The following is a 27,631-nucleotide window of genomic DNA, read 5'->3' as shown; positions in this document are numbered from 1 at the left end:
GGCAATGGATTGGATTTCACCAATGTAACTATATAATCATGAGAATGTCTGTCCACTGACAAAGCCAATGCACTGTATTGTGAAGGTTCATCATTTAGAGGTTTCAGAAGCTGCTTCCAATCTCTTGAAATTGGGTTGCAAAGAAAAATTCTGTTTTGATTATAGTAATCCATGCAGGAAACCAATCCGCATGATGACGAGATAAACCAGTTATAATTTTCATGTGAGAGGAAATCAAACCTGCACCAGTTCTTGAAGAGATCATAAATGTAGCCTGCATCGTTCTCGTTGGGCAACATGAAGTACCATGGCTTTTGGGGTGGCATGTTGATCCATACATACTTTCCGGACTTTGTCATCTCATGCCAATACTTGCACACACATCTTGCACTCATTATACTGTCTATTGGCAGAAAGGAGAAAATCTTTAGCCATACATCGTCAGGAAGAATGGTATATATGTCTTCACTTTTGACTTTGTTTTCTTTCACAAAAGCTTCGACACCAGGTTCTTCAATTCTAACACAGTCCATGCTCTGCTATTATAATCCTATTAAGAGCGACACAAGTGAAATAAACATGAGTGTTTTGGTATAAGACAAACTCAACCATCCACAAAAAAATGAGATGAAAATTCATATTAAAAAAATGTTGTCATGGACCCAAAATTTATTTCCAAAACTATCACATGTGTTATTTTCTTAAACTATTAAACTCGTATATTAATGTGTTCTGGTAAAAAACATTAAAATTTTGATAGAAATAACATGTCTTTATCATAAATTTTGATGTTTGAATGAGAATTTGGTATTAGAATGAAATATGGTGGTAATTTTGTAAAGAGCAATGTTTCAAGTGTTGTATGTGTAGTTGCCCCACATCCATATCCACTATATTAATATTGAGAGCTCGATTTAATTATATCCTAATTAAAGCATTTGAATATAAATCCTTTTATTTCTATTATTATTATTATCTCATTTACGTGAATCAGGTGGTATGCATGTAAATCCTCATTTTTTTTCTGTTTAAAGGGATTGGGTGGTATGTATCTATATCTCTCTCCATCTCTCTGTTTCGCGTGTACATTCACAAAGAAGAAAAAAATGCTTACATGAACGGAGGTTCGTCGGACGGAAGGAGGTTCGCCGGAGAAAAGCTCACCGGAGGCAGGTTTGCCAGCGGGACTAGGACTCGACGTAGGGGGAAGTAAAGGAGGAAGGAAAAATGCTTACATGAAGTGGAGGAGTTGCCGTGAGGTGAGGTCTGTTTGGGGGGGTGGGTGGGGTTGGAATGCTTTTATAGGGGAAGGAGAGGGAGACGTGAGTTCGTGACAGAAAATGAAAAGAGAAAATATCGGGGAGAGAGGGAGGAGGAAGCGTGGCGTTGACCGACAAGATCAACAAGCTCAATATCAAATTTAGAAAGAAGTGTAAATTTGCGTATGTTATTTGTTTCCGCTGGGATGCGGAAGCGTGGTAGAGAATAGGATTATAATTTTTTTTTTTTTTAATAGATGCATGTAATGTAATTAAATTCATTATTTTTAACTTTGAAGCAAATACAACCGCATTTTAAATTTCAAAAGAACTTATAAAATTCGAATATAAAAGATTTTAAAAAAAAATTACGATATGTTTCAACAGAGAAAAAAATACTAATAGGTATCTTCTATGCATAATGAATGCATATATATGCTAAATCATTTAGAGCTTGATCTCCAGTCTAGACTCAAAGCAGAAACCTATAAAGGTTTTGAAATCAGATCGTTTCTTTATTGGGTAGTTTTTTGACAATCTCCGATGGATGAAGATGAGATCCTCAACTCCACAACTAGCAAAAGTATCCTCAAACCTACCAAAATGGCCGAGAAACTTCTCTGCCATCCTTGTAACCTCCTTCCATTCATTTCTACGAAACTCCCAAACACAAATTCCTTCCAAAATAAAATAGGAAGGAAGGATATTATTATTATTATTATAGTGTCCAAAATCGAAATATATAGAGAGAGGGAGAAGAAAATCATGGGCGTGGGAGAAGAGGATTAGGACGTGGGAGAGAGTGAGAAGAACTACCTCTGCAATTTTTTATTTTATTTTAATAAAATAAATACATAAATATATATTATTATAATTATAATAAAAATTATTATTATTATTTTCTCCTTCTACTCCATGTTGATAATGGCTACGTATAAGAAACAAGATTAGTTTGTGTATCCTTAAGTATTCATATATGAGAATAACAAACATTTAACTCCATATAAAATAGCAAGAACATTAAAGGTGTCTGATAGCATATTTAATCACAAATTGAAGGTAAATTCGGGCAAACATAAAAATCAAATCTAATGTTCCATTAAATCAATTTTTTTTTCATATTCCGTCTTTTCTTCCCATATTTCGTCTGTCATACGACATAAATCATGATTTACTAAATTCAATTGCGAGACGAATTTAAAATTTTCTTCCGCCTTCAATGACAAGCTAGTCTCCATTGCTCAAAATATCAAATTTACTGAATTTGATAAATTTTTTTAACACAAATTCAGTTTGCAACTGCCAAAATAAAATAAAGAACAACTTGTATACAGACCGCATATTATTAATTCAACCGAACAAGGAACAGCAGCTTTAACCAGCAATAAAAAAAAATCAAAATGCTAATAATAATTTGCAATGCGCTTACCCGCAATTCTTTTTCTTCTCCGGCCGAAGGTTTTTAAGTTTCGCGTGCTAAGGCTGTATGAGACCAAAATGAAACAAGATGGAAGGATCAAGATAGGTGGGCGTGAAGGTAGGTGTTGTCGTGGAGGAGAAAGTGGAGGCTTTTATATTGTGACATCTTGCTGGTTTTACGTAAACATCGGGAGAACGCATTTGCAAGGTGAAAAATGGGATAGCTCAAGTTATGTGAGGCGGAGACGAGTAAGACGTGGGACAGATAGAAGAATGGCCTCCGCAGTTTTTTTATTTTATTTTTATTTTAAGAATACAAATACATCATGTATGTATATATATATATATATATATATATATATATAAATATTTGATGGAATTTTTTGAAGATCTGAGCAAGTTTGAGCGGTTTATTCGACATCCCAATAATAAATTTGTAGGTGGTTGAAAATTAATGATTATAAAATTTTATATGCACGAATTCATGTAAAAAAAGGTAACTCATTATTACATTCGTCATATATCTCCCAAAATTTAATGACAGACATGATTCAACTCTCAAAAGGTTAACTGGAGCATGATAAAGAGCTTATATGATGTTAAGCAACCCACCCATTATCATACGCAAACAAGCAAAAAATGCACGGATCGAATTTGATTAATTGCTACTAAAGTTGGTGCTCGTCACGATTAACGTGACACAATCCTAAGAAACCCATGGGTGAGTCTAAGGATGATTGAGACAAAAAAGAGATCAACAATAATAACATTTGTCATTCAAATGCAAAATAATCTAATAATATGACTTTTTCATATAATATTTTATTTAACTAATAAAAAGTTTAACTTATATTCAATGATACATATGAGAATATAGCATGAAACTCATAAAATGATTATTCCATATTAAACGTTGATATAAGAATTTAATTATCCTCAAGTTGGTATAAGAATTTAAGTATTCATATAGAATAATAAACTTTTAACTCAATATGAAATAGCCAGAACATTAAAAACTTGTCTAATAGCATAATTTAATTAGATTTAATCACACATAATTTAAATACATTTAATCACGAATTTAACACAAATTCAGTCAAACAAAAAAAAAAACATAAATATTAAATCCAATGTTCAATTAAATCAATTTTTCATATTCTGCCATTTTCTCTTTTACGACATAAATTTCAATTTACTAAATTTAATTGTGGGCGGAGTTAAAATTTTCTTCCGCCTTCAATGGCAAGCTTGTTTACGTCGCTCAAAATATCTAATTTACTTAATTTGATAAATCTTATTTAATATAAATTAAATTTGCACCCAAACACCATCAAAATAAAACAAAGAACAACTTCTATACATACCTGATACTAATAATTCAACTAAAACAAAGAACAGCAGCTTTAAGTATGGGAGGCATTGGCATGGATTCGTAGCATGGTGTTATTTTGCTGTTTTAGGAGCTATTCTTTTGTTTTTATTTTCTTATTCTTTTTATTTGTTTCGAGTTTTCTCTTTGTTTTTTTTATATTTTTATTCAAGGTTGTAAATGAATTTTTTTAAATAAAATTTGGATGGGAGTGTGCCCTCGTTCCTAAAACAAATCTAACCGTTTCATGACACATATCAGTTATGCTAGATGTGTGTCAAGCAAGTCAAACATGGATGCCTGATATTGTCTTTCAGATGTGATGTCCATTAAAAAATGTTGCATCCGGAGCTGCTTCCGAGCAACGTCTGTGATCCACTGGAGGTTGTTTATTCTTTCTCTCTCCTCCGCTCTTTCCTGTGAATCACAACCGTGTACGGGCACAACTTGCATCTGGACTCCGGCCGTAATATTTTTTCCATGTCTAGAGGGGAAACGAGCTTGAGCTTGATTAGATAATCGAGTTTGAGCTCAAGCTCAATTCTACGAGTTTGAGCTGACTTGTTTAGCGTGAAAGAGAAAAAAAGTTATTAATCAGTTTGAACTGGCCAATGAGCTGGCTTGTTTAGGATGAAAGAGAAAAAAAATTATTAATCTAAGCATTTGTTATTATTAAATGTCAATAGAATGAACATTTAAAGATAATTAATAAGAAATCACTCGATATAAAATATATAATATCATTTACTATATTTTAAATATATTTGTTTATTAATCATTTTTTAAATGAGCAGGCTAATGAGCTAAGAGTCCAGGTAATGATTGGCCTGAGCTTAGCTTGTTCGCTTATCGCGCTTAGTTCATAAGCCACTTATCAAATCGAGTCAACTTGGCTCACTTACACCCATAATCAAGTCTAACAAGTGTAGAGATATCACATGCATGTTGTGTTCTAAAGATGCAAATAAATTGATTTTGATAAATAATATTCAATTTTAATGAGAATTATATTAATAATTATTGGTGAAGTTTATACAATAACAGCAACAACAAGCCTTTTTAGGTGTCACAGCTGCTGTGGTAGAATTGGGGGAGCAGGTTTGTGCTCTCTGGCGACATTCACATGGAGACGAGAAATTATTCTATACGGAGACACAGAGTGCCATGATTCGTAATCTGGTATAAAAAGGAAAGGAGTAAGTGCAGTGGCTTTGTCATCTTAATGCTTTGTTCTTCTGCTTTGTGTTGTTGTAGTGGAGAACTTGCTAAAAATTGATCTAAGTTCTAAATCTTTTATACTTAAGTATCTAAGTTCTAAATTTTAATATTTATATTTATAATACATTATTTTATTTTAAAAAAATTAATAAATATTATCTTTCTAATATAATCTTAAGAATTTGAAAGTTATGTATATAAATATGCAAATTTAAATATTATATATGTGAATATATAATAAAAGTGTGGGATTTATGTAAATATCTCTATTTTTTTAAAATGATTGTATCATTGTTAGAAACTTTGTGACGGTAGAGTGATAATTTAACATTATATCACTGCACTAAAAAGCACTGCACTAAAATCTAGCACACACAAATAATAGAAAAATTGCAGGAGAAAACACCAGAAATTTTATGGGAAAAACTTGGAAAATAAAAAAATCACGAAGCACTTATTATAAATTTACAGTAGTAGTGTAGCTATAATAGTCGTAATTAGGCTACAACAAATGTAGTTCATCATGACGATTATAATTGAAAATTGTAATAATAGTAGTTAACTACAAATGTCGTAATTAGTAACTGCAATAATACCAGTTAGTCATAAATGTCATAGTTAAAATACACAATATTAGGTCACATAAGTCATGGTTGGGGGCTATAATGGGGTCACTTGGCCACAATAGATGTAATTGAAAATTGTAGTAGCAGTTAGCCACATAAACCATAGTTAAATGCTAAAATAGTGTCAGTTGGTTACAGAGACCGTAATTGAATGTAATTATAGCTACTCACATAAGCCGTAGTTAGGGGCTAAAATAAAATCAATTGGTCACAAAGTCTGTAATTGGATGTTGTGGCAACAGTTTGTCATATTGATCATCGTTATGGGCTATAATAATATCAGTTGATCATAGAGGCAATAGTTGAAATTTGTAGCAATAATTGGTCGATGCATTTTGTATGAAGGATATTCCTAACTCAAATTTATGATCATTCAAGCTTGATTTCAGCAAGCTTGAAGTCAAACTAGCCGTCTCAACAATATCAACAAGGTAATATCCAAATATGTTCAATCTGTGTCCAATCAAGCCCAGATCAAGCCATTAAAGCATATTGGACGCTTTGGATCATCCATTAAATGGTCGAAGAAACTCAAAATTTGACATATTTATTGTTGACATATTCATTGTCAAATTGAGTGCCTTGACCCAAAAAAATTAAAAAGAATCTAAGATTGCAAAATTATTAGGTCATTAATGCACTCAAAAAACTAAAAAACCATCTATAATCAAGTGAGATCGTCGGGGACAATTTGATCAAGTGGTTAGGGAAGCAATGCGTCAAAAAAACAAATTTCCCCTTCCTAAAAGGCTATAAATAAACCCCCTCTCTTCACTTGAGAAGATGAGAAAAAAAATAAATGAGATTCTAGAGTCTATTATAGAGAAGACCCGATGAGGCCACAGTAGTCACCGACCACCGATTATCAACGCTCGTGCATGACCACTATCAACCAGTGCAAATCATCACTACCTGTCGTCGCTGACAATCAGGCACCACCGACACTTGCTTGCAACTTTTTAATCAAAATACAGTTGTTTTGTATAACAACTATATTTTATTTGTGTTGTACATAAATGTAATTTTTGTGATAAAAATTGTCACCCCGATATTTTTGTTGCAAGAGAAGGGAGCACCCATGCACTTATAGTGAATAAGTTTGATTGAGCTGAACCACATTATCTTTTCTCTTCTATAATTTTTCTACGTAAAAATTCTAGTACCTTTGGTATTCTTCATTCTCTTTTATTTATGTGTGTTGTATCATCGCACAATGCTAAGACATTAAAATACCACTCCATCTCCGCGAATTTTATTTTTTTGTTGCATCTTTGTGCAATGCTAAGACATTAAAATAATACCACTTCGCTGCGAATTCCCAACACTCAACAATAGCATATTTTGAAAATTGATGAAATTGATCAAACTCTTTGTCCGGTTGCATAGAAATAGAAAATATGTTTAAAAAAATAATGATTATAATTTTTATAATCTTGGAGTGTGTAAATGAAATCATGATTTATGTTGGAGAAATTTACATGCATATCACACCATTCCTATCAATTTACATATCCACATCTAAAATTTGATGTTTAGAAAAATCACACTTTGGTTAATAACGAATGCATGAAAATTTATATTTAAAAAAATTAGTAATAGTAGTATTTTTTTATATGATCTTAAAAAAATTGAGTGTTGCCCATATAAATACATATGTTAGGTGTCAGACATGAAAAAACAAAAGAATTGTGATGCATGCATGCAAATGTCTCTCATTATTTTTACAATAATAAGAGAAATTTTGTGAGAATTTGAAATCAATATTAGTGTCCAACTATTTTTAACCAACATCTAGATTTATAAAACTATATCACTTCTAAATTCATGATTTTTAACTTTGAAGCTAATACAATTACATTTTAAATTTCAAAAGAACTAAATATAAACCGAAAAAAAAAACTACAATATGTTCCAACAGAGAAAAAAAATACTAATAGATAACTTTTATGCATAATGAATGCACATATATGTTAAATCGTTCAAGGTTTGATCTCCAGTCTAGGCTCAAAGCAATAACCAACGAAGGTTCTTAAATATGATCGTTTCTTTATTGGGTAGTTTTTTTGACAATCTCCAATGCTTGTCTCTCATATCAAATATGAACAGAGTAGGGGTACCATAGACATGGATGAAGATGAGATCCTCAACTCCACTACTAGCAAAAGTAACTTCAAACCTTCCAAAATGGCTGAGAAACTTCTCTGACATCCTTGTAACCTCCTTCCATTCTTTTCTATGAAACTCCCAAACACAAATTCCTTCCAGCACATCTGGCTTTTCTGGGTCTCTGATTCCCCCAATTAGAACCAATCGATCTTTAAGATTCATCAGGCGACAGTAAGCAAGGGGACTCGGTGCCATAACCATTGTTTCCATGAATGACTTGCATGAAGATTTTGAATCAAGATCATACATGATGAGCCCAATACGGTGTGCATTGCTCTCCGATAAAGAGTGAATTAGAAAGTAAAGGATTCCATTGCATATCACACTTTCATTACCTCCTCTCCATCCAACCAAAACTTCATTGAATGATACAACTCTCCAAAAGCAACTCTTAGAATCATAAATCTGAATGGTAAAGTCCCAATGAAAGAACTCATCTGGCAATGAATTGGTATTAACCAATGTAACTATATAATCATGAGAATGTCTGTCCACTGATAAAGCCAATGCACTGTATTGTGAAGGTTCTTCATTTAGAGGTTCCGGAAGCTGCTTCCAATCTCTTGAAATTGGGTTGCAAAGAAAAATTTTGTTTTGATTATAGTAATCCGTGCAGGAAACCAATCCGCATGATGAAGAGATGAACCAATTATAATTTTCATGTGATAGGAAATCAAACCTGCACCAGTTCTTGAAGAGATCATAAATGTAGTCTGCATCGTTCTCGTCGGGCAACATGAAGTACCATGGTTTTTGGGGTGGCATATTGATCCATACATACTTTCCGGACTTTGTCATCTCATGCCAATACTTGCAGACACATCCTGCACTCATTATACTGTCTATTGGCAGAAAAGAGAAAATTTTTAGCCATACATCGTCAGGGAGAATGGTATATGTGTCTTCAATTTTAAGCTTGTTTTCTTTTTCAAAAGCTTCGAAACCAGGTTCGTCAATTCTGACACAATCCATGCTTTGCAATTATAATCCTAGTAAGCGACACAAGTGAAATAGACATGATTAGTTTGGTGTAAGACAAACTCAACAATCCACGAAAAATGAGATGGAAATTCGTATTAAAAAATTGTTGTCATGAACCAAAAATTCATGTCCGAAACTATCACTTGTGTTATTTTCTTAAACTATTAAACTCGTACATTTATATGTGTTCTGCTAAAACCGTTAAAATTTTGATGAAATTGGTAAAAGAGTGCAACATGGTGGTCATTTTGTAAATAGGAATGTTTCAAGTGTTGTATATGTAGTTGCCCCACATCCAAATCCACGATATTAATATTGAGAGCTCGATTTAATTATATCCTAAATAAAGTAGGTGAGTATAACCGCCGCATGTCCATTTATGAATAAAAAACAACGCAGCTAAATACACATTGATATTAAAACGAATAAATTCATAGATGGTAAAGCAAAAAACACTTTATGCCCCACATCCTTTTCATATAATATTCTATTTAACTAAAAAAAAGTTTAACTTATATATTCAATGATACATGATAATGTAGCATGAAACTCATAAAATGATTATTCCATATTAGACGTTGATATAAGAATTTAATTATTCTCTGGTTGGTATAAGAATTTAAGCATTCATATAGAATATAAAACTTTTAACTCCATATGAAATACCAAGAACAATAAAGTCTTGTTTGATAGCATAATTTAAATAGATTTAATCATGAATTTAACTTAAATCAGTCAAACATACAAAAAAAAAAACATAAAAATTAAATCCAACCTTCCATTAAATCAAATTTTTTGTATTATGTTAGTCTTTTTCATGACATAAATTCCAATTTACTAAATCCAATTGTGAGTCGGATTTAAAATTTTCTTCCGCCTTTAACGGCAAGCTTGTCTACGTCGCTCAAAATATCAAATTTACTAAATTTGATAAATATTATTTAATATAAATTAAATTTGTAGCCAAACATGACCAAAACAAAACAAAGCACAACTTCCATACATACCTCAGGCTAATAATTCAACTAAATCGAAATATATAGAGAGAGGGAGAAGAAAATCATGGGGGTGGGAGAAGAGGAATAGGGCGTGGGAGAGAGAAGAATGACCTCCGCAAATTTTTTTTATTTTAAGAATATAAATATATATATATATATATATAGTAAATTTAAATAAATGATAATTGTTTTGAAGCCTAGCAGTGTCGTTTGACACGCCATTATAGCTAAATACATCTCAAAGTTCTAATAAACTTGCTACATATAAATTTGGATCCTCAGATGGGGTTCCGCCAAATTGGTTATTTGCACCATTTGGATAATAACAACCTTAAGTTCAAATTTGTTAGTTTCTACAGCAGGGGTTTGAATACTTAAATTGATTTTACATATTGTAGGATTAGTGTAATCCCTTACTTATCTATTCAATTTATGATGACCATTAATAAATTCATTGGTATCTACATTAATTTGTTGATTGTTCGCTATTTTATCTACAAGTTCATTAAGGGTCCGTTTGGGGCAGCTTATAAGTGCGGGCGGCGTTTTCAAAACGTCGCCGTACTATTTGGTTCGTGCGTTTCTCCAGCTTATCCAAAACTGCGTTTGAATTTTTACACTAAACGCAGGTCGTGGGTCGACCCCTGCGGCCAGCCCATGGGTCGCGTTTCAGGATAAACAGCTTATCCTGAAACGCACAAACTGCCCCAAACGGACCCTAAGCATATGAGAATATAGCATGAAACTCATAAAATGATTATTTCATATTAAACGTTGACATAAGAATTTAATTATCCTCAAGTTGGTATAAGAATTTAAGTATTCATATAGAATAATAATCTTTTAACACAATATGAACTAGCCAGAACATTAAAAACGTGTCTAATAGCATAATTTAAATAGATTTAATCACGAATTTAACACAAATTTAGTCAAACATAAAAAAAAAAAACATAAAATTTAAATCCAATGTTCAATTAATCAATTTTTTTCTAAAAATTAATTTAATAAACTAAGTTCTTTACCCACATTCGTCTGTAATTTGAAAACCCTTGTTTATTTGACACCATATCATACACTAAAGTAACAACCCTTGTAAACATTTCACTATATTCAAGTCATACTGCATGACGCTCTAACATTTACACAAGCTTAAAGAATTCATATCATAAACAAATTTTATGTTGATTGTTGACTATCTAATACAATCCTACATTTTTCACATCTGAAACTTGGGACTCACTAATGACAATATTTTTACTCATCTATACAAATAAAATAAAATAAAATAAAATAAAATAAAATGATATTTCAGTATTATAGATTAATTTATAATTGAACTTTTTTAGAAAAGAAAGGGGTATAATTGAGGATATAATTTTAATTTCGACGACATAGTGGAACATCATGTGATGATTGCACTTTATTTGTCACATGCAGTGTTCTTCTCAATGTTTTGTCCTAAGAAAAATCACCACGTACGGTTAGAAAACTGTTGCTGCACGCTATTAATGTTCAAGCTTCAGAATGTTCTTCGAATCCTTTAAATCGTCAGCTTTTGCGATTTTGCTGCTAATTTTTCTCAGAAGGAAGATTCTAAAAATGATCAGTGTTTCATTGGCTTGTTTAGCGTTCCCTTTTTTTAGCGTCTTTTGCAAGGATTACAGGTCTTCATTCTGTACAAGGAAGATTTACATGCAAAACACACAATTCATATATAATTACACAAATAACACAAACTTACATTTTTTGCGTATATGCCAACTTATGCATGAGAATGAGCATTTCACTTTTTTGTTGTTAAAGTATAGACATTTTTTATGCCATATGAAAATTTTGGGAGAGATAAATGTAAGCAAATGAAGTTGTTAGATATATAAATACAATAAGAATTGGGTGGGAAGATTCTAAATACCCCTTTGAAATATTTTATGGTAGCCGGTAGGAAATAAACACTTCTATATAAATATTTTTTCGTTGAATGCATTACAATATGTACACAAACTATACTAGAATGATACTGCCATTCTCCCCAAACCGGAGCTGTGGCTTCCAAAGCTATCAGTCACCAGAATATTTGAAAGAAGTGGAGACCTGAAATTTAAGCATTTTTATACATTGTATGCAACAATTATGGAAGTATTTTTTCTCTTGGTAAATCAATTGTTGATTAGATGACAGAATTGCTACATGGAAGGATAATCTATGTAAAATTAATGTATAGGTACGTGCATAGGAATTAGGTGGTATGTAAGTAAATGCCACCATTTAAAAAATACAAAAGCAGCTTAAACTATAAAGAAAAAAAGCAAGAAAGAGCTTCATCAGAGTTAACGAAGCTATTAAAAAGACTCTTATAGACTCTTAATTTCTTACACCCGAAATCCCTGTGTATTCACATAGCATTAGCAACGGAGCTATCAAAATCGCAATGTTTTATCCTCAGAAAAATTTTAGGAGAAAGAATAAGAAAATACCTTGGCCTTTAACTGCTCCAAGCAAAACTGAAAAAAGAATTCACATCTTATTCCAGACCTTAAATCTGCTGATTCGTTCAAACGGTTTCCGCCATTTTGCCAGAAAAGGATCCTGGATGCTGTCATGAGCAGATTCATCCAGAAGTTTGCCGTTCCAAAACAAACCACTGGCAGCGAATAACCCCGGCCGGGTTTATGTAACCACGACCTCTAGAAACAATGCCTCCTCCGTAGCCATTGGAGAAACTCATCTTAACAGTTTTAGCTGAGTTAGGCTCCTGCCGCTGCTCTTGACCATTCTTTGGCCGACGGGCAAAATATTCTTTGGTGATTGGAGCTTTCTCATCCGATTGCATAACATCAACCATGCCAAATGCTTCCCAATCCACTCGCTGCCAGAGTCCATATCCACCCTCAGCTTTATGTGTGAAGTAATACTGCAAATCAAAGGTATGTTCTAAAGCTAGTTTGTCTGCTAGGATTTTGAGCTCCCTTAGCCTATGGCTAATCTTTGAAGAAACTGGATCATATAAAATACCCCTAGAGACCTCTTCCGTATCATCAACAACCAGGTCTTCTAGCGGTATTGGATCACCAACAACCACTGTAACCTGCAGGTAAATATAGTAAAGCAATCTGTTGTGCGGTTTCTTTAACGTTACAAGAAACCTAATAACAAAAGGTTCTTCTGATCGTATGCTAAAATCAAAAGCAAAAGATGAACATTGATTACCTTTTTGCCAACCTTCGGGAAGTTTGAACCAATAGGCATGATTTCTTGCATGCCTAAATGCACAAATGGGATGACTATAGGAATTTTATCAGCATCCATAACCAGCCTGTAATAAAAACAATATTAGCATGAAATGGAAGAAAAATAATAATAAAGAATGAAAACAGGAAGCTATGGCCACTGATGTGAAATTGCTAATCTGGCCTTTGGTTTGCAACTGGATTTATGACAGTGCGGTGGAACTTGATGCTGGTAGTTTTTTCTAGTTTTGTGGTAGGTATTGCAGCTCACTGACAGTGTAGCTATGTTAAAATGCTGATCTTTTATTTCTTCCTATTTTTAATTATTGTAAAGGGATTTCGTAATTATAAAATGAGCATCACAGGCAACTTTAAAATCACAGTTAGAAGGGCAATTCATTCAAACTCTCTGCCTGCTTAGCAGCCAAAACATTTTCTGGAGAGGTCTCTTGGAATGCTCGACTTCGTGACTTCTATTCCTTTGAATAATCATTGCATTGTTTTGTGCATTTTACTAGTTTTGATACAACTTGTATTTCTACTATAGCATGCTTTTGAATAAATTGGATAATCAGTATAATATCAAATTTCTAAGCATTTTTTCTAATGAACGCCTATTAAATTGGGTTTCTTCTGACTTTTAGACTTCATCCAGGTAATGAAAGGTGTCCAAATTAAAGATTTTTAATATATTAATTTGAGCAAGTTAACATGATTTTTGCATTACATAATAGATTGTATTAACAAGTCTTATACTCTAAAATCTTCAACAACAAATTTAATGAGTCTTAAGGTTGCATCACAAATGTCTTCAGTCTTCTAGACATGCTATATTAATTAGGGATTAGTAAATAACATAAGAATTTTGTTACGCCTGGAACTGAACATGTCCTTAATGGACCGGTCTAAGGCCAACAAACCAGCCCGCAGCAGAAGGAAGCCGGTCAATTTTCTTCACCTGAAGCAGCCGAGCGCCGGTCCACTTCGCAGGAAGCAGCCCAGCAACCCCATGCCGTGGCAGAGGAAGAAAAAGAGAGGGTAGAGCTCAGTAGGGCCATAATCACATACTTGAGGAGGAGAATTCGAGCGGAGTTTGGAAGGATGTTTAGAAGGAAAGTTTTCCAATATTCTATGAGGATTCTATTAAGGGGGTAGCCTAGGGTTTATTTTCTTTCATGCATTATTTTGTTGGCTGCTGGTATTCTTCTTTTGGTGGTGTTCCTAGAGATATCTAAGGTGTGGGAGAGTCAATCTACCTCTCAAAAGTAGATAATCTTTTTTATCTTACTTGTTTTCCTATGATTTTCGTAAGAGCAGTTCTTGTTTGTGTTTCTTACACCTATCTATTACCGTTTCATTGTATTTTGTTAGCTGATTTTGGTAGCGAGGCATATCAAATTGGTATCAGAGCATAGATCTTGGTGGGATGGCAACAAAAAAAGTTGATGTGCTAGAAAGAGAGGTAGAGCAAATCCGATTGAATATGGAAGAAAGATTCCCTACTATGGAGGGAGATTTTCTTCGATTGAAAATTGAATGAATGATGGATTTGAAGGCATGTGAAAAATATGGGAGATGATCAAAAAGCTCATAGAGATGCAATCCAAGGCCATTCCGACCGCTCCAGTAGCAAACCTTAACCAAGGGTTGATCATGGAATCCTTGGCCAGGTCAAAAGAGAAGGACATCGAGCGAGAAAATAACGAAGAAGACATCATCTACCTACAAGAGCGTCCCCCTAGGGCTTCAAGAGGAGGGGGAGTGGAGACTTCCGATGGAGGAAGGTAGGCCGAAAATTAGAGAAGGGATGGTGGAAGGAACACGAAAGAGTATAATGGAAGAGGAGAGAATCGAGAGTGGGATATGCTTATGACCCCGCACGAGGGAGTTTCATCCTAGATACATGAGGAGAAATTTCAAAGGGAGAGGAAATTAGAGTAGAGATGCAAAGGTCAGGAAACTGAAGAAGCCAATCTTCGAATGGAAGGATGCACATGGATGGGTGCATTCAGTGAAGCGATACTTTGCAATCAACAGGTTGACTGAAGAAGAGAAACGCATTATGTTTGGAGGGTAAAGGCTTTAGCGTGGTTCCGGTGGATGAAGGCAAGATATCTAATGTACTGATGGGCGACGTTTAAGGATTGCTTGATAGAGCATTTCCAAGTTATTTGAGAAGGAGACTTACTTGAGCAATTCAATGCTCTGACTCGGGAGGGGATGGTTATGGAATACCAGGAGAAATTCGAGCTCTTGTTATAAAAGTTAAGGGAGATTCTGCAACAGAACTAGAAGGAAACTTCTTGAAAGGCGTAAAGCCTGACATATGAGCAGTCATTTGCCCCTTGATTCCGCGAGAATTGAGGGAAATGATAGAGCTCACCCAGGTGATGGAGGGTAAAAAACATATAAAAAAGAAATGCAACGTCGACAACATCGGAGGATTCTGCATAATTACCGAGATAGCCACGACATCGAGGACTCAGATAATGTCATTTCAGAAAGAGAAACCAAAGGAGAAGAGTACAAGACCTCGGCCCAATGAAAATTTCAAGCGTCTCACAGATGCAAAAGTGCAAGAAAAAAAAGTCAAAGGATATTGTGACGAGAAATACGCCCTAGGACACCGTTGCATGGAGCACACCCTTCAGGTGCTTTTAGTTTAGGAAAAAGTCAAAGGATATTGTGACGAGAAATACGCCCCAGGACACCGTTGCATGGAGCGCACCCTTCAGGTGCTTTTATAGGAGGAGGATTCAAAAAGTGAGGATCATAAGATAAAGCAACGGAGAAGGAGCATCTCCATTTGGATGCGACGGATGCGGGATTCACCCTGAATCACACCATGACAGTAAGGGGATGGATCGGGACTAGTCGGCGGTAGTGTTGGTGGATAGCGGGGCCACACAGCTTTATCTCAAATCAAGTTGTGGAGAAGCTGGGATTGAAGCTGGTGACTACAGAGAGCTTCAATGTCATGATGGGGACAAAGAAAGAGGGGAAAAGTCGGGGAATTTGCAAGGGGATAGTTCTGACACTACATGATCGACAGGTGCTAGAAAACTTCCTTTAGACTTGGGCAACATGGATGTGATTTTAGGGATAAAGTGCCTGCAAATATTGGGAGAGAAGAAGATGGATTGAAAGTCCTTGGCGATGGAGTTACAAGTGGAAGATAGGAAGTAGGAGCTGAGAGGAGATGCTAGCTTATGCAGAACCATGATATCACTAAAAACCATGGTCAAGTCGATTCGGGGAGCAGGACTGAGTTATTTAGTGGAGTTGCAGAGCATTGAGGAGATTTGAGATTCAGAGTTGGCAGAGTTTCCGGTAGAGCTCCAACAGCTCTGATAGCAGTTTACGATTGTCTTCAAGCTGCCAAGTAGGTAACCTCCTTCGAGGGAGCACGAGCATACTATTATGTTGAAGAAGGGTGTTTCTCCCATCAGTATTATAGACCATACAGGTACCCTAAGATTCAGAAGGACTAGATAGAGAAGCTAATCCAAGAAGAGAAGCTCGAGGCGGGGATTAACAGGCCAAGTGTGAGCCTTATTTCCAGTATCGACCTGTGGGTGAAGAAAAAAGATGGTAATTAAATATTTTGTGTGGACTTCTGTGCCTTGAACAATGGTATTGGATAAGTTTTCTACTTTTGTGATTGATGAGTTACTGGAAGAGCTTTATCGGGCGGTCATATTCTCAAAAATTAATCTCAAGTCGGGTTACCACCAGATTAGGATTAAACCGACGGATGTGCACAAAATAGCCTTCAGGACACATGAGTTCTTACTACTGTCATTTGGTCTCACCAATCCTCCAACGACATTTCAAACCCGTGTTTTTCAACCTTATCTCCGGAAATTTGTCTCGATTTTCTTTGATGACATTATGGTCTATAACCGTACAAAGACAAAGCAAGTGAGACACCTAAGAACAATCCTGGAGGCATTGAGGGAGCACCAGTTGTATGCCAACCAAAAAAAATGTTCTTGTGCACAGTTGTAGGAGTACCTAGGACATGTGGTGGCCAGAACAGGCGTAGCAGTGGATCAAGGCAAATTGGCCTTACTAAGGAATTTGAAGAAGTTGAGAGGATTCAATGGTCTCACCGGCTACTACCGAAAGTTCGTGAGAGAATATAACAAGATCTGACAGAGCAATTGAAGAAATACAATTTCAAATGGGGAGAAACAACAACAAAGACCTATGAACAACTAAAGAGGGCTATGACTAGCGAACCTACATTAACACTTCCAGGTTCCATTAAATCATTCGTGGTGGAGACAAATGTGTCCGGGTATGGATTGGGAGTAATGTTCATGCAGAATCTTCAGCCAGGTTCTTATAGCTAGAGGAAGGCTAAAGTTGGTATATGAGCAGAAATTGATGGCAATTGTCTTGATCATTTAAACGATTTTACCTGTTGGGACCACATTTATTGGTTAGGACAAATCATAATCATAGGAATTTAAAGTATCTTCTGAAGTAGCAGATGATGACTGAAAAATATCAGAGATGACTACCCAAGCTAATAGGGTGTGATTTCAAGATTCAGTCTTCTGAAGTAGCAGATGATGACTGAAAAATATCAAAGATGACTGAAAAAGCTAATAGGGTGTGATTTCAAGATTCAGTACCGACCGGAATTGGAGAACAAGGAAGCTGACGCAACCCAATTGAGACCCTATCAATATCCTTGGTCCTAGATTAGGAAGCCTTGAGACAAGCGAGCGAAAGGGATGAGGAGCTGAGGAAAATAAGGGTTGAATTACTAAAAGATCTGAATAGTCATCCAGGATATACATTGAGGGGATAACAGCTGCTCCATCAGGGGTAATTCGTGCTACCCAAGTCGTCATAATATATTCTCAGATCATTACAAGAGTTTCGTGGCAATGCGATGGGGGGATATTCAGCGGTGTAGAAGACGTACCATTGTATGGTGACAAAAACTTTATTGGGTGGGGATGAGCAGAGACGTGGACGTAGTGGCAAAATGTGATGTGTGTCAATGACATAAGTACTTGACCACGACTCCAAGAGAGTTACTACAACCATTACCATTACTGGAGAAGGTTTGGGAAGAAGTGACGATGGATTTTATCAAGGGGTAGGGTTCACGGTGATTATGGTGGTCGTGGATCGCTTAAGTATGCACATTTCATTGCCTTACGACATCCCTATAATGCGATCTTAGTTGTGGCGGTGTTTATCCGGAAAGTGGTTCGTTTGCAAGGGTGTTGGGATTGATTGAATCGGAAAGGGCCAAGGTGTTCCTCAATCACTTCTGGAAGGAGTTTTTTGGGTTGCAAGGTACAATCCTTAATAGAAGCATCACATATCATCCCCAGACCGATGGGCAAATAAAGACGGTCAACAGGAGTATGGAGACATGCATGCGTTGTTTTATATTTGATACACTGAAGTTAAGGGCTAAGTGAATTGCATAGAACTAATATTAGTATAACACTTTGTACCACACTGCAGCACGAACAACCCCTTTCAAGGAATTCTATGAGCTGGATCCACCTTTATTGATACTTTGTGGGCATAATACCACACCAGTATCCAGCTTCGATAAGTGCTTGAAGGAGAGGTACAGGTTACTAGCAGAGCTCACGGGGAATTTAATGAGAGCTCAACAAATCATGAAGAGAAAGCCGGTCAGACACAGAAGAGAGGAGCAATTTGAACCAGGAGATATGATCTACTTGAAACTGAGACCCTATCGACAAGAGACATTGACCAGGAGAAACGAGAAAATATTGTCACGATACTTTGAGTCTTATGAGGTGATAGTATGCATTGGGCCAGTGGCACCGTTTGAAGTTACCACTATCATTCGCACTACGCCCGATCTTGTATCACAGCTGAAACGAGCAATTGGTGATCATACACCTTCGTCTACACTACCACCAACGCTAATGTAGGACTTGGAGGTGATTCTAAAGTCGCTTGGGAATGAAGGAGTGTCTCAAGGAGTGGGGGGAGCAAAGGAGATATTGGTTAAGTGAAAAGGTTTGTCAGACTACGAAGCAACATGAGAGGCTTACGACGTGATTCACAACCAAAATTCATCCTTCCACCCTGAGGACAAGGTACTTCTTTGAGAGGGGAGTATTGTTACGCCTAGAACTAGACCGGTCCATCCAGCACCAATCGACGGCCAACAAATCGGCCCGCAGCAGAAGGAAGCGGGTCGATTCTCTTAACACGATGCAGACATTAAAATTCTCCACACTTAGAAAAGAGAAAAATGGACATTCTTATACACTCATGCACAAACACATGCATAAATAAACTAGAGCAGTAGCATGCATTAGAATATATAACAATGACTAGGATCAAATTTACAAGCATGAGCCTCATGATTGAGCTCTGTGAAGGAGAAAGATAGATGCATCATCATGATATGTGAATAAGAAAAGAGAGAGAAAGAGAGAGAGAGAGAGGTAACAAAAAAAGGACACAATCGAGTTAAAAAGACGTCATATTTCATACACTTTGAGCTCAACATATTTATATGTTGTTCTGCTCAAAATATTTCAAAAAGATTAAATAAAAGATGATATTCAAAAGTAACTCCAATTGAAAATTTAAAAAAAACTGCCAAAATAAATGAAATGAAATAAGCGACATTAAGAGGAACTAGAAAACATTATGGATAACTTTTCATAAATTTGTCAGCAGATTCAGATATCCAGGAGTTTAAAGAAGAATAAATTAGCCTTCAAATTGAATTAATTGAGTTAAATGAGCTCATTTAGAAATGGAGCCTCAATGATGATTAGCATGGCAGCCGACGTACCGAACGTAATCAAGCTTGGAAATGGCAACAATAGAAAAATCCTAATAGTTCTCAAATGTTGTTAATTAAGAGTCAACTTTCACATACAGAGGGAAAAAGTAACACATTATCATTCTAAAAGTACAAAAAAAAAACAAAATGATGACCAAAGTCCCGTTTGAGATCACATTTTATTTTTATTTTTAGTCTGTTTTGTTTTTGTTTTATTTTCTATTTTCAGCTTATAGAAAAGGCGTTTGGTAACTTTATGATTTATATATTTTTAAAAACAAAAAATATAAAGCATGTTTGGTTGGCCATTTTTTTATTTCTTTAAAGAAAAAATTATACTTTTTAAAAGAATAGGTAGATTTATCATTAAAATTTAATAATTATTTAGTTAATTAATTAAATTATTAATTTAAATTATTGAGTAATTAAATTCATAATTATTGTTAATTAATTAATGATTATTTTTTTGAATTATTATGAATTTAAGTGAATAATTATAAAAGTTAATTAAGTAAATTTATTATTAAAATTTTATAATTAGTTAGTTGATTAAATTTTAATTAAAATTAAATAATTCATCTGGTTATAATTTTTAAGTAAATTAAGTTCATTAATTAAATTACTATTTGAATTATTAATTAAATAAATTTTATAATTATTAAATTAATTAAGTTATTTAATTAAATTTTTATTAAAATTGTTAATTAATTAAAATTTATAATTACTAAGTTAACTGATTAAATTTTATAATTATTAACCTAATTAATTAAATTATTAGTATTAAGTTAATTAATTAAAATGAATAATATTTTATTTGAATTTTTATTGGTTTAATTGAATAATTATTAAGCTAATTAAGTATATTTATTATTAAAACTGTCATTACTTAAATTATTAATTGAAATTAAATAATTTAAAAGGTTCTAATTATAAAGCTAATTATGTTAAATAATTAAATTATTAATTAAAATTACAAATTAATTAAATTTCATAATTATTAAGTTAATTAAATAAATAAATTATAATTATTAAGTTAATTAATTAAATGACTAATATTTTATTTGAATTATTATTGGTATAAGTAATTAATTACTAAGTTAATTAAGTAGATTTATTATTAAAATTTTATAATTATTAAGTTAATTAATTAAATTATTAATTAAAATTAAATAACTAATAAGTTTATTATTAAGTTAATTAATTAAATTTTTAATTGAAATTATTGAGTGCCTAGCATGTTTTTCCTGTTTTCAAAACACAAAAAACAGCTCACTTGTGTTAGAAAATTAATTTAGAAAACAGATAGAAAAATGAACAAGTAAATAGTATTTTTCTGTTTGTAAACAAAAAACAAAAATTGATCCAAAACAGACCCAAGCAAATCGTTTTCTACTCACCTTCCAATTCCTCTCTTTGCAGGACCTATGGTTTTTCCACTGTCCCTAGAACGACTTCCCTCCGGAAAAATATGAACCCATCCACCATTATTTAGCTTTGACAGAGCCATATCCATCCCCTGAATGAAAAATCTTTACACATTGAAGATCTTTGGCAATGGCAACCATAATCAAACTTGAAAAACTACTAAGACAACATAAAAAGTTAGAATAACGATCATTTAAAATATGACTAAATGAAAATATCCATCATGGTTTTACATTGCTTTCAACCGAAAGTATAATTCCTACAAGTACGTAAAACAAAGCCAATGTATTTACCTTGAGGAAAGTAACAATGAGGAAAACATTAAAACATAATCGACAAAATTTCAGAAATTCCTACTTTATGATTACCTTACTCTCACCATATAAGATAACATCATATCACAACCATTATAAATTGAACTGCTACTTAAATTTGCTGAGACAAGTAAATCGAAAAATATTTATTTATGCACGTCCATGTAGGGATGGAAGGGTAGAGGCAATCACGCATGGAACTCTACCTAAAACAAATAAATAAAAAACATGATGTACCTTCTGATAAATTCCATCACCCCGAGAGACGGGCAAAACCTTAACACAACTAAAAAATGTAGACAGTACTGCATTTTTGAAGCAACGGTCAGTTGCACAAAGCGTCCACCTTACATTGCGAGCATCCAGCATTGCACTTGGAGGTAGCAATGAGGCAATCACAAGTGGATCATCCATAGAGGCTACATGATTGCTAACCTGACGTGCCAAGCAATAACAAAATTTAAATTTAAGAAAAAAAAAACATATAGGCAGAAAAGCTAAAAGTTCATTAGCATAAATGGTAAGAAAAGCAAGAGTTCGAAGAACAGAATAGATTTCTGAACATAAATATTAACCACGTAAACAAAATTTTGCCAAATAAATAAACAAAATCAGATTGCTATAAACGAGCAGTTTTTTACACGTTCTATAAAACAAATACACAAAGAATCATACCAGTTTTAAATGATCATCATAAACCATATTTCCTTTAATTTAACAAGAAGAAAAAGTAAACATTATGCAGACAAAAACATGTTTGCAGCAAAATGAAGGACTTCTACTTAGAGAAGCATTACTCAATCAGCTAAAGGGAATCAGCTAAAGGGTTAACCATTTAAAAAAAAAAAACATGATTATCAATTATATTCGGATAATGAACATCATTTTGCCGAAGAAGCTAACTCATCTGCACCATTAACAACTAGGTTAATTGAAAGGACTGAAATCCACTCAAAAGAAACAAAGCGATCTGCAGGGTTTCTAAAACGTAGAGGATAGCACTGATGGTTACTAGGCATGGACCATTAACAACTAGGTTAATTGAAAGGATGGAAAAGCATGATTTATGAAGCTAGAAATTTATTTTGTCTGCCACTAGACTTAGACTTAAAGGAAAATTTTAGAAGATGGTAGTGAGACTTGCAATGCTCAATGGCGCAGAATGTTGGCCTTTAAAAGAGAAGCATAACACAGTTAAGTGTTGCTGAGATGAGAATGCTTAGCTGGATGAGTGGCTTGAAACTTAGAGATAACATGTGAAATGAATATATCTGTGATAGGGTTGGTGTAGCTCCAATGGTGGACAAAATTAGAGAGAGTCGTCTTAGATGGTTTGTCACATTAAAAGGCACATTAAAAGGTGACCATCTTATGATCCGGTTAGGAGAATAGATGTTTTAGATTCGACTTACATTAAGAAATGCAAAGGTAGACCTAAAAATACTTGGGCATATTGTATAAAAAATGATCTTAATCTATTAGGTATAAATGAAAATATGACACTCAATAGGGCGCAATGGAGAAAAAGGATTCATGTGAGAAAAAGGATTCATGTACCCGGTACCCGACCCCACTTAATAGGATAAAAGCTTGTTGTTGTTGTCTTTGTATTCAAACTCAAGTTTGAGACTAAATCAAGAGAGTAAGATAGTGTCACATGTTAAAGTTCCTATATTTTATATGTTGGTTATAACAATTTCCTATTTCGTTCAACCTTGGCACAGATTATGCTCAATACAGAGTTTAGGCATTCAGTTTCATTGAGTTCTTCATCAAAATAGAGAGAGAAACCAAAAAATTGAATGAAGCTGAATGACAAAGCCCATGTTATTGAGTTCCTCTAATACTCAATCTACAGAAGAAAACATGCGTAATAATTAAATATTTTGATGATCAAATAACAAAACGCATATCAAAACCTTCGAAGAACTGGAAGTAAATAATCCTAATAATAAGATTAAGTCCATTTTCTTAGCACAACAAAGTGTTGATTTGAATTACATAAAAAATTTATAAAAGTAGCAAATGAAGTGTTGATTTGAATTACATAAAAAATTTATAAAAAATTTATAAAAGTAACATAAAAAATTTATAAAAGTAGCAAATGACAATTTTCCAAAGAGAGCGTTGCAAGCAAAGTATAAACTAATTTCAAAATGAGAGATTAGACTGAAAAAAAAAAAAAAGAATTTCCTCCCTACTTTTAAATTGTCTATGTGAGGGGTATATCACCATCCTCATTATGAACAAAAGTAATAATAGAACCAAAGAGGTATATGTTGTTCTAACAAAGATAAAGTAATGTTAATCGTAGTTATAATTTGTGATGTTCTTATTTTTTTTCATCTGCAAAAACAGTGCAAACCATGCATCTCACAAAATTCTTAATCTAATAGTTTTTTTACAACAACATCTAGTGTGTTAAGTGAAATAAGATGGTTTATTTACAAGTGATTTATGCCTAAGAGCCAAAAATTTAATATTAACAATAATCATGGAATATTGGCATCATTATAAAGTGGGTGGGAATTTGAAATAATGTCACATGATTCATGTAGAATAAATTAAGCATTAGTGCATATATTAATCAGCTACATTAGAAATAAAGATTATTTAGCATACCGTTACAAGAGGCTTTCCTTGTGGTCGGTCCAGTAATGCACTGTGCAACTTCTCAACACCATATATCTGAAAGAATTGAAGCACGTTTAGAATATCTGATTGGGTATTTGGGCGTATCAAGTGGTTCACTATGCATTAGTTGTCATGTTTCTGTACCTGTATATGATTAAGACCATGCATAAAAGCATGACAGACATTCCCAATAACCGGAACAGTTAAAAATTGAAGAAAACGAACAATGGTGGATTCATCGGATTCAAAATCCTTTCCAACTGCCAATAGTACAAGAAAATTAATAACAGGAAACTACATGGTAAAAAACAATCTTCTCTCAAATATGCAGAGGAAAAAAAACACTCCATAATTAACGCAATAGAGAAATATATAAGCTAAGCTCTAAAAAAGTAAACCCTCATAACACTTTTTTATTCCACTCGAAAAAATAATCATGCGATCACAGCCAAGCAAAACTGGATAAATAAAAAGTTTATTATTCAACAAAAGCAACATAAAAGTCTCTCTCAATCGACCACACTTAGCATTTTACAACTTGTCGAAGCCAAAACAGTATTTCAACAATAAGCGACCATTCAATATCCGTGAGAAATAAAGGAAACATTGCAAATAATACCTAGAAACAATACTTTAGCAGATTACTCAGTCATCCCACCGCAAAAGACAGAAGTCAACAATAGCTTACCGAATCTTATAGCTAAAAACAATAATTAATCGTCTTATCAGCAAGAGCTCAAGTACTAACATATCAATTCCCAAACAGTTTCTGCAGATTATAGATTCTACGTAACCAAAGAAGAGAAAAAAGCACCTCGCTTCCTATAGAACCTCACGGATGACCGATTGGCCGACGACGAATCCCTCCATAAACGGAGCACCCATCGACGGATAGCCACGGAGTAATCGGATTCAACCTTCCATCGACGGTGCAGGTCAACCGCAACGCGGAAACGGTCACGTATCCGCAGCTGTAGAGCTCGCGCACGATCCATCCATATTGTTCCCTCGTGGTCGATCCATCCACCCGCCATAGTCTTGATAGCCACTCTTTACCATATGTCAGAACAAAACACGAGTAGTAGTCGTCTTGGGTTGTAGGGTTCCGAAGGAAGCGCCGGCTGAAGAGAGAAGAAACAGAGTGAGGCCACCCCTGGTTCTCGCATAGCCTCTAGAAGGAGCCTTTCCGCTTTAGCCGCAAGGAAAGCTTCTAAACCCCAGGTAAACCAAATAGGACCGGATTTAAAGTGGCCCTCAATGCTGGGCCCGATAGCCATAACTAAAGCGCTTTGAAAGTGGGCCTTCTTGATATTGGGCCCATCTGGCACACACGTCCAGATCAGAATTGTTAATCGTTGAATCATTGGCAATTTTTTTTAATATGTATTTGATCTATTATAGTATATAGTTTGAAGTGAAAATATTTTAAAGTAAATTATTTACATACTAGGATATTTAAATTTTTATATGTTTTATGCATATTAAAATAAGTTCCATAAATTTATTTTATGCATATAAAAATAAGTCCAATAAATTGATTTTTAAATGTTGTCTTTGTAGTTTGAATACCTTCAATGATAGTTGGTCTTTAGATTTTTATGACTAGTGATCCATGAAGTTTTGCTCGAATTTATTTCTTCATTCTCAATCACTCTTAAGACTTTCCACAATACAGACAATAGCAATATTTCTCTCCACCACCGAAACTTATTTTCATCAAGAGCATCAGCAACTTCTCCCAAATCCCGCATGTTATTGTATGTTACTTGGCCTCCAACATTCCTTATCAATTTTTTATGGTGCATACTTTAAAGTGAAACTTGTTATCCTTATTATGTAAGCCGCTTGTGAGATCTCCCCTTTTATGAGGATAATAACCAAGTTGAGCTTCATTATGTTGTCCAACCTTTTATGTTTCTCGTCAACTCATCGAATAGATGCCACAGACCACTGTATTTGAACGCTCATTTTTTTTATCTTCTTCTATCTCCTCCTAAAAAAACAAATGATTAATTTAGATTGTCAATTATCTCTCGACTTTACTTCTTCTCACTTGATGCATACAAATGATCAATGTTGGATGCATATCAATTATAAACATTTAATGACAATCTTATTGGTTGCTCTATCTCTCATTATATAAAAACAAAATGGCCAAAATTGCAAACCCATAGTTTGAAAAGCTATACACCCTGACTACATGAAATTTGATCGAAAGATAAGAAAAATCTATTTGACACATAAGATAAAAGTTCATAGACAAATAATACGAACAATAAGAAAAAGCAAAAAAAAAATAATATTAATATTTATTCTACACATAGAGCTCATATAAAGTTGAGAGATAATTGGGGTTAAGCATCTTCTCAACTGGTGATTCTACGAATAGATGATTCTACGAGAGACTTTAAATACTTGAACGAGTGATTCTACGAGAACTTTGTGAACATTCTTAAATAGATGAAAAAATTATTAGTACTTTTTTTATTATTATTGAGAAACACTTTACCATTCACAACTAACAATCATATCATATCAAATATGTCAGGTGATATTCCCCACTCCCCCCCCACCCCAGAGTTTGGAAAGCTATCACCCTGACTACATGAAATTTGATCAAAAGATAAGAAAAATCTATTTGACACACAAGATAAAAGTTCAGAGACAAATAATACGAACAATAAGAAAAACAAAAAAAAAATAATATTATTTATTCTACACATAGAGCTCATATAAAGTCGAGAGATAAATGGGGTTAAGCATCTTCTCAACTGAGTTAGAGAGACTTTAAATACTTGAAGGAGTGATTCTACGAGAACTTCGTGAACATTCTTAAATAGATGAAAAAATTATTAGTACTTTTTTTTTTATTATTGAGAAACACTTTACCATTCACAACTAACAATCATATCATATCAAATATGTCAGGTGATATTCCCCACCCCCCACCCCATAGTTTGGAAAGCTATACACCCTGACTACATGAAATTTGATCAAAAGATAAGAAAAATCTATTTGACACACAATATAAAAGTTCAGAGACAAATAATATGAACAATAAGAAAAACAAAAAAAAAATAATATTATTTATTCTACACATAGAGCTCATATAAAGTCGAGAGATAAATGGGGTTAAGCATCTTCTCAACTGAGTTAGAGAGACTTTAAATACTTGAAGGAGTGATTCTAC

At 33.9% G+C, this 27,631-nt stretch overlaps 2 protein-coding genes across 5 annotated transcripts in view; one reads left to right on the top strand and one right to left on the bottom strand.

Moving 5' to 3' along the window:
• Positions 1-27,631, top strand: part of LOC110022247 (DNA repair protein REV1) — a 181,257-nt gene that overhangs the window by 56,012 nt on the left and 97,614 nt on the right. The gene's annotated exons all lie outside the window — the stretch shown is intronic.
• On the bottom strand, positions 12,696-25,643 carry LOC110028984 (tafazzin-like; the record flags this gene model as incomplete). Its single annotated transcript, XM_020731081.1, has 7 exons — positions 25,256-25,643; positions 24,586-24,701; positions 24,430-24,495; positions 22,045-22,242; positions 21,466-21,584; positions 13,247-13,352; positions 12,696-13,124 (listed from the first exon to the last, which is right to left on the bottom strand). Coding segments are annotated over exons 1-7 (1,254 nt in total), but the record flags the coding sequence as incomplete, so codon positions are not given.

Source organism: Phalaenopsis equestris, unplaced genomic scaffold (assembly GCF_001263595.1).
Source record: "Phalaenopsis equestris unplaced genomic scaffold, ASM126359v1 Scaffold000002, whole genome shotgun sequence".
NCBI classification, from domain to species: domain Eukaryota; kingdom Viridiplantae; phylum Streptophyta; class Magnoliopsida; order Asparagales; family Orchidaceae; genus Phalaenopsis; species Phalaenopsis equestris.
The sequence above is the reverse complement of the archived record's forward strand: the minus strand, read 5'-3'. Positions and strand labels throughout refer to the sequence as shown.